Source organism: Carcharhinus amblyrhynchos, chromosome 14 (assembly GCF_965287045.1).
Source record: "Carcharhinus amblyrhynchos chromosome 14, sCarAmb.v2.hapA, whole genome shotgun sequence".
NCBI lineage: Eukaryota > Metazoa > Chordata > Chondrichthyes > Carcharhiniformes > Carcharhinidae > Carcharhinus > Carcharhinus amblyrhynchos.
The window spans coordinates 26,920,103-26,932,226 of NC_137337.1; the positions used below are offsets into that span (position 1 = coordinate 26,920,103).

General features: G+C 45.9%; 1 protein-coding gene across 1 annotated transcript in view; it reads right to left on the bottom strand.

Annotated features, from left to right (window-relative positions):
* mdga2a (MAM domain containing glycosylphosphatidylinositol anchor 2a) overlaps nt 1-8,639 on the bottom strand; it is a 769,467-nt gene extending 760,828 nt beyond the window's left edge. Inside the window, exon 1 of the mRNA XM_080202474.1 lies at nt 7,535-8,639. Coding sequence (XP_080058600.1) covers nt 7,535-7,607 — 73 coding nt within the window. The 5' untranslated portion in view covers nt 7,608-8,639. The remainder of the gene's footprint in view (nt 1-7,534) is intronic.
* Nucleotides 8,640-12,124: the final 3,485 nt, after the last annotated feature.

Sequence of the window (12,124 nt, forward strand, 5' to 3'; positions counted from 1 at the left end):
TTAAAAGTGTTATAGGAAAAGAGAGACCTGGGGGTGTGTGTACACAAATCCTTAAAGGCAGTAGAATGAGGTAAGAAGAATGTTAAAAGAAAGCTTGGTTATATTAACAAAGGTATAGGGCGGGATTTTTCTTTCACTCCGGTGCACGTTTCGCAGCGTCGGGATGAGACGCGTGCTCACTGGTGACATGATCTTATGGCCTCATCGTTTTCAATAGGGTTTCTTGTTGGATGCACCCCTCGCTGCTGGGAAATCTGTGGTGGGAGTGCGCCGTCAACAGGGCTGTGAGATCCCTCCGGTATGAACAGTATCGAGAGTTCAGCGGTAGAGTGCAAGGTTATACTAAACTTTAAAAAATGCTGGCTGTGTCTCAGCTGCAGTATTATGTTCAGTTCTGTACGCTATAATTTAGGAAGGATATGAAGGCCTTAAAGAGTGTTAAAGGAGATTTACACAAATGGTACCAGGGATGAAGGATTTCAGATATGTGCAGAGGCTGAAGAAGCTTTTCATGCAGCACAGAGGCTTGAGGGAAGATTTGATAGAGGGATTCAAAATCATTTATGATTTTGATGGAGTAAATCAAGAGAAATTGTTTCCAGCGGTAAAAGGGACAGGAGCCAGAGGACACAGATTGAAGGTGATTGACAAACTGAAGTCAACATGAGGATACTTTTTTTTACACTGTGAACTGGTGTAATCTGGAATACACAGCTTTAAAGAAGATTGGAGGTGCATTTAACTACATTCAAAAGAGAATTGGAATAAAACTTGGGTGGAAAAAATATACAGGATAATGGAGTTAATTAACTAGCTGTAGCAAATAGCCAGTACAGGTGTGCTGGGCTGAACAGTATCATTCAACTATTCAATTATTTGTACATTAAATATAGTAAATCAGTTAAAGGGAAAAGAACTCAATAATGGCAATTCATTGATTTGTAATTTTTCTTCAACACTCCATATAAATTTCAAGTATTCATTTTTTGACCCATTTCCCATTTGCCTGTGCATGACTTTCACATAATAAAAGGTTACAATTTCGTGGCACCTTAGTTCTAATTATTATGTCTCAAAGGCGCACATTTCCAACAGCTGTGACTCAGTGGATGGTACTTTTGCTGCAGTCAGAAGATTGCAGGTTCAAGTGCCACTTTGCAGGAGACTTGACCACATAATCTAGGCAAACACTTCAATGCAATGCTAATAAAGTGCTGTATTGTCAACGGTGTTGCATTTTGAGGGATATTAAAAACAAAGCTCCACTTTCCCTTTCAGATACTATGGATATTATTCCACAAACGGGCAGGGGAATCTCCACTAATATTTATTCCTCAACTAATGTCACGAAAACAGATTAATTGGTCATTAGCACACTGTCGTGTGCAAGTTGTCTATTCCGTTTCCTGTATTGCAATTGAGACATATCAAAATGACTTGCTTTACTGTAAAGTGCTTTGTCCAGTCTGAGATTGTGAAGGAGGCTAATTATATAAAATATACATAGAATTATCATAATGTGAAGTCCAGTCTTAGAAACGCAATTGGAGTAGTTGGTTTCAATGTAGAACTATCATGAACACAAGTACAGTGATCTCTTTCTGCACTGTAATTTCCATAACCTTCTGCTGTTGGTGACATTTACAAGGAACTACATGGATACTTCAAAAGTATTTGTATCCATTCCAATGCAGGGACGGTAAAATGTTCACTTAATTGAATTTCCCCATTTGTGATACTGACTGACAGATAAATCAGGTCACCAACTGACCTTTGCAAAATAAACATTACAGAACTATTAAAAAGATGACCTATCTTGGCCTAGATTTTGTGGTAGTAATGAAGCAAAACTGCCAGCCTTCATCATCATTATTCCTCTAAGATTGACAGCAACCTCAGGAGTCTGCACGTGTGCAGGTAAACGTGGAAATCCAGAAGTTATTGTCGGTGATTCTGTGCTTTTCCATAGATGCGTTGTTGAAGTCCCTACACACTGCAGTTAGCTCCATATAACTGAGAACTTCCCCTTTTACATTCCACCTAGCCGTACGAAAACCCGTGAAAAAGTTCCACATTGTTAAACGAGGTGTGTTTTTAATTATGAACCAAGTTCATAATTATTACTGCAAATATCTTCCAGAAGGAAAAAACTTCTAGACTTTTTTTTGATACTTGTATTAACAAGTTAATTTGTAAATATTTTAGCATCTATCATTGCCGCGTTTATGTCCCACTGATTTATTTCACTCAGTAAAATTGCTTTAAAAGTGAAAGCTATATCACTGCATTTTATTTCTGGCTTATTATCTGTAAGAATATTTCAGTTTAATTGGCTGATCATTGCTGTTGAATGCCTAGAGATTCCTTTGACGTGATGCCAGATTCAAACTAACATTGGGAAAGGTGGAGCTCACACCACAGAGGTTACTAAATCTTAGTGAGTAGCCCTCTTTGAGGTTGGTGGTAAATGCCATTCCTTCATTGATGATGGTCAATTCCTCGCCCTTGTGCTTCACACATGTTCACCACATATTAGGTACAGATACAAAACAATCATTTTTTTTAAATGCTAGTCATTGACAAAGTTCCTGAAATTTTCAAGCAATTACAACCATTGGTACGTTATAAGTAGCTAATAGTGCCTGGGCTTTTCTAATTAAAACCATCTCTTTAAAAAGGCACAGTTTCATCACAAGAATGCTCCAGACAAAAGCTATCCACGGCCTATGTGGATTACATTGCCAATACTTGAGACAGAAAGCATAGATGCATTTGAGGTTACGCTGGATGAAAAATGAGGGATAAAGGAATCGAAGGACATGCTGATGGGGTTGGATGAAGAAGGGTTAGAGAAGACTCAAGCAGAGCACTAACACCAGCATGGACTGGCATGATTCCATGTTGTGATGGTAATTCTATTAAATTCATGGCAAGCCACCAAGGCCTTGACGTCATTCCAATACAAAATCAAATTGATTCAGGAATGAAAGTTTTTATCATCTCTATCTGGAAGTTAACTCCAGCTCTAGATGTAAAGATCTTCCTGAAGTCCTAAAATTTATATTTGTCTTTTACTAGATTAAACTTCCGGCCTTTGTCCTACTTTTGCAATTTTATGTTAATTCATCACATTCATCTTTTCTCTACAATTAACTATTTTAAATACCTCCACTTCCAGCTGGTAACTAAAAATAGAATGCCAGATATGGGCTATGGCAGTCAGATTGAATGTAATGGATAAATTTCTCTCTCTCTGTACTTAATGCAACATTAGGTTCAAAGTTTGATGCTGTTGATTGGATTCCTACTTCGACAACACAAACTGCTCTGAAATTTGACTGTAAATAAAAGATAATAAAAAATGTGCCATTCTAGTGGAGAATGAAGGGAGTTCCACTGGTGCAGTGGGTTGTGTCCCTGCTTTTGAGCCAATTGTTCAGGGTTTGAGTGCCACTATAGAACCTGATGGCCAAGGAAGGTGCATCTATAAATGCCCTCAATATCAATTTGGAAATCCTTCCAACATATGCCAGTGGGAGGCTGTAAGATCTGGAAAGATGTCTGGTCAGCCATGTGATGGGAAGAAATTGGAACCTCTACCATCACCATCCAACTACAACATGTAAAAGTGGATATTGCCACAATGCGGGGGGGACTCCCGAAGTCCAGTTGACTGGACAGCCAGTGTGGATCAGATTGGTGCCAACAGCACAATCTGCATTTCAGCTGGGATGATTTTGGGATCTAATTCCTTGCTTCTCACCATGGTAGAGATTGCATCTGTGTGCGTGTGTGTGTGTGTGTGTGTGTGTGTCTGACCTGTCTTTTTGGGCAAAGAACTCCAAGAATGAAAGGCACATCTGGGCAGATATGCAGAAAGGAAATCATTGCAAAGCCCTGATTCAAACAGTGCAGTCACTAAACTTGAGTCCATAGCTTACTTCAGTTGAACATATTTGAGGGAACGCCTCCAATTCACCTGGCCCATTATATGTTTTTCCATGTCGTGTAATAAATGGTGAATTTCAGTATACTCCTACCAGGTAGAAGTTAGCAAAGGGCAGAGTCTGTTCCTATAAAAGCACAGGCTGTCTCCAGCCAATGAGTTATCATCAGTTGTAGCAACCCTAGTTTTTGTAATTTACATTTTCAAATTCTGTCTGGCTCTATTTTTAGGGCACAATAGCACAATGAATCAGTGTACAAGCACCTGATGGTTTAGCTAATAATATTACTTGTATAAAAGCTCATCTTGTAAATGACTATCCTCCCCTTTGAATGTATTGGATCAGAGATCTAGAAGAAGGAATCACTGGCCCTGGCAGGAGTTACCACAACAGGTTCAGGCAGTGGGTGACCATGGAGGTGGTCCAATCTGACTGTCTGCCCCTCTCCCGGAGCTACATTCACAGCCAGGTGCCCCTGGAGAAACAGCACGCGGAGTCCATGAGTACCGCTGAGGTCTTCCATGCTCATTGGACCCAGCAGGGACTGGGATGTATAATTGATCCTTTCAATCACATTTTTTTAAGTTTCCTTTACAATTTGTTTTTTTTTGTTTCGGGCATCCCCGCCCCCTTTAAGGGGCTGCCCCTTTTATTTCGTCCCTCAGTTTATTTGATTCGGTTTATTTGATTCGCCAAAAAGTTTGGCAGGAGTCATCTGCCACTTCTGTTTCTGGGCACAGCCCAGCACAGGTGGCAGCATCTGAAACCCAGTGCACTGGATACCTGTCCCTGTGCAAACAAGTACAACACTCTTGATTTCTCTTGCAAATACATATCTGTTGTCATGACTCCCGATCCGGGTATTTCTAACAGTTACAATGCCAAGGGTCTGTTGTAAACGTGTAAAGACTTGAACAATTATTTGTCAATCATTTCAATAACTCTTGCCACCGCAGTACAGTTTGTGTTGTCACTGAGTTGGAAGGAGAGAAATTTGCACTGTACTTCTCAACAGATCTGATTTCCCTGCAATATTGATTGGTCACCAGGGGGGGAAGAACAGACATGTCAGTTTCACTCGCGAAATTAACATAACCACTGACATCTCGTCGCTCAACTGGCGAGTGCCGGCGGCGTGGGGCTGGTGCGGGTCTGTGTGCAGAGAAATGCACAAGCGGTCCCTCAGTCACCGAGGACAGATCACAGCGCCGTCCTTAGGAGAGGCTCACCCACAGTCTGTGACAAGGGGGAGGATACATATATACAAAAAAAAAGGACTAATGGTCCAGTCAGCTTGAAATAGCAAGTCCATTGATCGCTTCACAATGGGACCCCTGCAACCATCTATATTGTAACCAATTAGCCGACATTAATCTGCTTATTCACTCCAGGTGCCGCGATGTTAGTTAACACGCCGGCTGCAGGATCAGATGCCTGCCTACTGCTGGGTGTTGAGTCCTGGTAAATCTCCCCCACCCACCCCGGCACCTTAACCCTTTGCTTTCGGGATACAAGGTGGTTGTGTTTGCACAGTGCAGCCTCGCTGATCACGTCCATTCCAGCTCTTGTCACTCACTGCGGGCTCAGATAGGATTAAGAGTGGATCCAGGAGAGGTGGAGCAGGCTGGCAACACCTCACGTCTCAGGTTTGTTTCTTTGGGGGGGGGGGAGGGTGCAGTTGGTAATTTAAAGAGTTTTTTTTGCAAATCCCCATTCATTAAATTTAATAATTAAAATGAGAAATAATTGGTGGCCAGTCGCTTTGACTGAACCCAGCTATTTCCACAGACCCATTTAAAGTTGGCATGTGTCAAGGCCAGGTCTCCATTTAACAACGTGGGGGTGGGTGAGGGATGTGTGTGGGGGATGGGGATGTGTGTGGGGGGGTGAGGGATGTGTGTGGGGGGGTGAGGGATGTGTGTGGGGGGGGGGTGAGGGATGTGTGTGGGGGATGGGGATATGTGTGTGGGGGGGGTGAGGGATGTGTGTGGGGGATGGGGATATGTGTGTGGGGGGGGTGAGGGATGTGTGTGGGGGATGGGGATATGTGTGTGGGGGGGTGAGGGATGTGTGTGGGGGGGTGAGGGATGTGTGTGGGGGGGGGTGAGGGATGTGTGTGGGGGATGGGGATATGTGTGTGGGGGGGGTGAGGGATGTGTGTGGGGGATGGGGATATGTGTGTGGGGGGGGTGAGGGATGTGTGTGGGGGGGTGAGGGATGTGTGTGGGGGGGGGTGAGGGATGTGTGTGGGGGATGGGGATATGTGTGTGGGGGGGGTGAGGGATGTGTGTGGGGGATGGGGATATGTGTGTGGGGGGGGTGAGGGATGTGTGTGGGGGATGGGGATATGTGTGTGGGGGGGTGAGGGATGTGTGTGGGAGGTGGGAATGTGTGTGGTGGGGGTGAGGGATGTGTGGGGGGGGTGAGGGATATGTGTGTGTGGGGGATGGGGATATGTGTGTGGGGGGGTGAGGGATGTGTGTGGGGGATGGGGATATGTGTGTGGGGGGGTGAGGGATGTGTGTGGGAGGTGGGAATGTGTGTGGGGGGGGGGTGAGGGATGTGTGTGGGGGATGGGGATATGTGTGGGGGGGTGAGGGATGTGTGTGGGAGGTGGGAATGTGTGTGGGGGGGGTGAGGGATGTGTGTGGGGGATGGGGATATGTGTAAGGGTGGGAGGGTTGGAGCTGAGTGTGGGGGGGGGTTGAGTGTGTTTGTTAGGGGATGGGATGTGTGTGTGTTTGTGTGTGTGTAGGGGATGGGAATTGGGAATGGTAGATGCGGGGTGCGTATAAGCTTGGACTCCCCCCCCCCCCCCCGCATCATCCCGTTTACTTTCCAAGGAAATTGGATTTGCTCACACGGGGGTGGGGGTTGGATTTAGTTTGGTGGGGGCTTTAAATAATCTCACTTTTTTTTACAAATTTGGGCACAAGTGCGGTGTCAGATCGAACAGAAGGAAGAAGGTGCCTGGGATTGGAGAGATGGCAGCGCGGAGTGCACCCGGCCAGTTCAGATTACATTTCCAGCTCCCTCCTTGCAATGTATGATTCACTCAACTAAATATACGCCCGCCAGTTTGAGGAGGGCTCCCGCTTTTTTGGGGGGAGGGATTACAGCATCACGTGGCAAACTCGAGCTATTTCAAACCTATTCCTGCACAGAGAGGATGTGCAAACATCACATACACTGCACGCAGATATGCCTCTACTCCAGAGTTCCCATGCAGGGCGCACCACTGGCCACAGTCCATTGATGGAGAGCGGTACTGTCCCCGGCACTCAATGCATCGGCGAGTGAGCGCCGCCTTTTTTGTTATCAATATTTCCCCAGTCAGGTCTGTATTTGCAGTTACCACAACGGAACAACGGTGTAAAAATTCAGCATGTCCATAGGACTCTCCATGGTGTAATACAGAAACACAGCTTTCACCCAGTGCACAGGACAGCACAAAATTCAGCTCCTGTTGCAGAATGCAGAGCTGCAAGTGTTGCGAGACACCCCGGGTGTAATCAAAATAAAAACAAGGAGGTCGTTTCTTTTCCACGCTAATCATTAAAAAGAAACCATTGCCGCTGCAAACTTACCGTACACTCCCTGGGCACAGATGCCTTCGAGTACAACTGTTAGCAGCCACAAGAGTAGATAAGCAAAATCCATCTTCACGTTAGTGTTAACATATCCAGCTCGGGAGCGCCGTCTTCGTTCCGTTCTGCTCCTACCCGAGCCCTCGGCAAACCCGGCTCCGGGGAGAGGAGAGGAAAGGGAAGGGGGGGCAAACGAGCCACCAGTCAGCAGCAGCACCCCCCTCCTCTCTCCGCTTGTCAGAAGGCGAGTAACCCGGAGAGGCCACACACTCACAGGACAGGGTGGCGATGCTTCTGTGTCCAGGGATGCAGTCCGAGAGGGGATGATTCTTTTCAAGGCTCCGGGAGTGGGATCGAACCCGCTCGGGGCAGAGCTGGTGAGCAGCCCATGGAAAAGTCGGTGCCCAGACCCAGGGCACTGCCAATGGCTTTTGGGCTGGGAGAGAAGGAGGAGGAGGAGGGAGGGTTGCTTTCAAAGTAAACTGGCTCCCTCGGAGATCAATTAAGATAAGTCACTCGATGGTCACATCCAATTTTGTACATTCCAGCACCAGGCAGCTTCCCTCCTCCTACCTACCCCCAGACAAACTGCTCTCCCCCAGACCTCAATGTTTCAGGCTGGAAGATTCTCTCTGGATTTCGCCGTCCAAGTAGGAACCTCCTTCCCTGTGTCCACACACTCTCTCTCTCCCTCACACACACACATACAGCTGGATCTACCAGATTTCACTCACAACACACACACACACACACACTCACTGACACCAACCCATTGGAAACGAGGAAGTTCAGGACGTGGAAGAGACGGCCGCTTCACCACTGGATCCGAGGCTTGGAGGGAGGCTGGAAAGATGTCACCCGAGGAAGGGAAGGCAGAGATAGATACCCGAGGAGAGACAGCAACACCATCAGCGTCCACACACCAAGCCCTCTCTCTCTCTCTCTCTCCCAGTGCTGGCTTGTGGTGGAGATAAGGAAAAGGTTGGCGGGGAGGGGGGAGGAGGAGGCTGGAGAGGGGTAGATTTCTCTCTCTGTCTTTGCAGGAGGATGCTGGATGCGAGAAGGCAGAGTCCAAGCCGGGGTTGGGAGTAGCTGAGCTGGCGGAGCTGGGTAATCACGTTGTGCTGTACGTGCCCCCGATGGTGAACACTGAATCTCGCCCACAGCCGGAGACGTACAGAGCCGCGTGATTGAAACTCGTCAGCAGGAGGGGAGGAAGGGGCGGGGTGGTGGAAAGCAGATTCAGAAAAGCTCCTTCCCACTCATCACGCATTTCAGCTGCATCGCTCCTGCTTTCCCCCCCCCCCCCCCCCTCAAAAGAAAAATGCGTTTTGAATTGAGCTGCTGTGGGAATGAAAAGAACTTAAGAGCAGGAGATGAGCGCCGCGGAGCCGCTGTGTGTTTATTCAGGCAGCTTTTTTATTTAAAAATCTTCAACTACAAGGCAACCTCCTGATCAGAAATAGCCATTCCAACTCGCTCTATTTCTGATTCGGAAGATAGGTTTCATTGGAAATGCCCCCAGTTCCATGCTCCAGGCATCTTCGGTGAAATTCCACACCGAAAAAAATTTGTAAAAGTTCAAAGACACGGAAAATCTCAGCAGGTCTGACAGCATCTGCGGAGGGAGAATAGAGCCATGGAGTGATAGAATCCCTACAGTGCAGAAGGAGGCCGTTCAGCCCATTGAGTCTGCACCGACAGCATTCCCACCCAGGCTCTATCCTCATAAATTTACGTCCCTAATTCTTCTTACCTAGGTATCCTGGGACACTAAGGGGCAATTTAGCATGGTCAATCCACCTAACCTACACATCTTTCAGAGTGTGGGAGGAAACCCACACAGACACAGGGAGAATATGCAAACTCCATACAGACAGTGACCCAAGCTGGGAATTGAACCCAGGTCCCTGACACTGTAGCAGTGCTAACCATTATGCCACCATGACTGTGCCACTGTGCTGCATTTTTCCAGTCATCCAGACTCAAAACATTGGCTCTATTCTTTCTCCACAGATGCCGTCAGACCTGCTGAGATTTTCCAGCATTTTCTGCTTTGGTTTTAGATTCCAGCATCTGCAGTATTTTGCTTTTAAAGATATACTCTTTGATTTGATTTATTGTCACAAAGACATGCCCGTTAGATGTATTGGCCATGCTAAATTCTCCCTCAATGTACCCGAACAGGTGCCGGACTGTGGCAACTAGGGGATTTTCCCAGTAACTTCATTGCAATGTGAATATAAGCCTACTTGTGACTAATAATAAATAAACTTTTAAACTTTAAAAAAATGTTTTGGGATATCATGAAAGGTAGTGTTTCTTCTATGCTGTACAGCAAAACATACTGTTCATAGAGAACATAGGGGAGAAGAGAATGGTTAGGGTGCAGAATAGAGTGTCGCAGTGACAGATATGGTGGTTATGGAGGTCAGTCAGAAGAAGATGATGAGATATATGATGAGAGGTATTGATTGAGTGGATTATCAGAGGCTTTTTTCCAGGGCTGAAATGGTTGCCACAAGAAGACACAGGTTTAGGGTGCTGGGGAGTAGGTACAGAGGAGATGTCGGGGTAAGTTTTCACTCAGTGGGTGATGGGTGAGTGGAATCGGCCAGCAGTGGTGGTGGACGTGGATTCGATAGGGTCTTTTAAGAGACTTTTGGATAAGTACATGGAACTTGGTAAGGTGGAGGGTTATAGGTAAGCCTAGTAGGTAGGGACATGTTCAGTGCAACTTGTGGGCCGAAGGGCCTGTTTGTGCTGTAGTTTTTCTATGTTTCAAAAAGAGGAAAAGAAAAGTATGAAACTTTTCACCTTCTGAAGACCTGGATCCAAATTTAGTTGGAATACATGAGGTTAGCGTTCACCCTCCGCCTCTGGTAAGGCATTTCGGGGCAGCTGATCATGCTCACCAATGTCAAATTGAGTTTAAGATTCGGCACTCCATCGTTTCTGAGTGGCAAGGAACCCTCCACAGATGCTGCAAGACCTGCTGAGTTTATGCAGCACTTTCTGTTTTTTTGCATAATCTTAATAATGTTGATTTTGCTCAATAAACAAAGCAATTTATCTCCAAAGGGACACAGGCCATTTGGCTAAATCAGCTCATTTAGGTGCATCTTACTACAACTAAGGCTTAGCGATGCTGCAGTGTGTGCAGAGTTAACTAATGGAGCCATGTAGACAACCAATACAAGTCGCTAATAAGCCACCCCCTCAGTGTGCTTTTATTTCCAGTTGAACCCACAGTACTCTTTGTGACATTATTACATAAAGGTTTCTGGAGTCAACAGCACTGGAGCAATAAGTCCAATTTCCAGGTTCCATTGGTGAGTCTGGCTGGTCAGTAACACTCTTCATCTTTTGGCTAAGACTGGGTGTAGTTTTGCTGTGCTGCCGTTGGTTGAAGTCATGAGGTTACACTGAGGCTTCATTTGTAGCAATTTTTTAAAGTAGCACCTCGGCCTTTTGGCTAAGATGCAACGCGATCAAGCCTTGGAGGAGGTGCAATGCTTGCTCCAATCAGCTTGGAACATGTAGATCAAGCCCAAGGCAGGAAGCAACCAGCCTGTCTTGTCAGCTTGAATCTGTAATGTCTCACTTGTCGATACTTTGAATTGACTTTGATTGGATTGAACTGGATATATATAAAAAGGTCCCTAATATATTGAGCGCCTCCCCCGGTTCAGACATCAGAAGCTGGACACCAGCACCGATTTCTATCACCAGCTAATGAAGCCACCTCACCTGGGGTCCAAACTATCAGCCATATCCCAGCTCTTCCCAAGGAGAATAGCCACAATTTGGTGGCGGAGCAGGACTTAAAGTTCCTCCTTGGGTATAATCGGCTTCAGCACAGTGAAAAGTCCTATCTCAGCAATCTGTTTAATGTTAGACCACCTGATCTCCTTGCCATCCAAGCCCAATTATAATAGACTTATTCATCACCAATTATTTAATCCAGATACTCAGTGAGCCAGATTTCAAAGAGTTGTGTTTGACCTGATATTTCACAATCCCAAGTATCCCAGATATTTCTGCATATGATTCTTTATTTGGATCACAGAAGGGCCAGACACTACAATATTCACACCAAAATGGCCCATTTGAATTTGAGCCTATAAAGGCATTTGACTGAAATCCAGATGTGTTGGAACTGAATCACAAGTAGTCAGATCTTCTGAACAACTGCTCACATCTGGCATGAAGTTTTACAGCTCAGAAAAAGCCACTTTGGCCAATCGAGTCTGTGCTGGTTACCAAACACGAATATATCCCATTTTCCTATCATTTGTCCGTAGCTATGTGTATTATGGCATTTCGCGTGCTCATCTAAGTGCCACTTAAAATGCTGTGAGGGTTCCTGTCTCTACCATCCTTTCAGGCAGCTCCTAATTCGTAATTCCCATCACCCTCTGCGTAAAAAAAGGTTTTTTCCTCAAATTCCCACTAAATCTCCTGCCCCTTATTGGTGGCACAGTGTAGCATTACTGCCTCACAGCAGCAGGGACCCACATTTAATTTCAGCCTTGGGTGACTGTGTGGAGTTTGCACATTCTCCCCATGTCTGTGTGGTTTTCCTCCAGA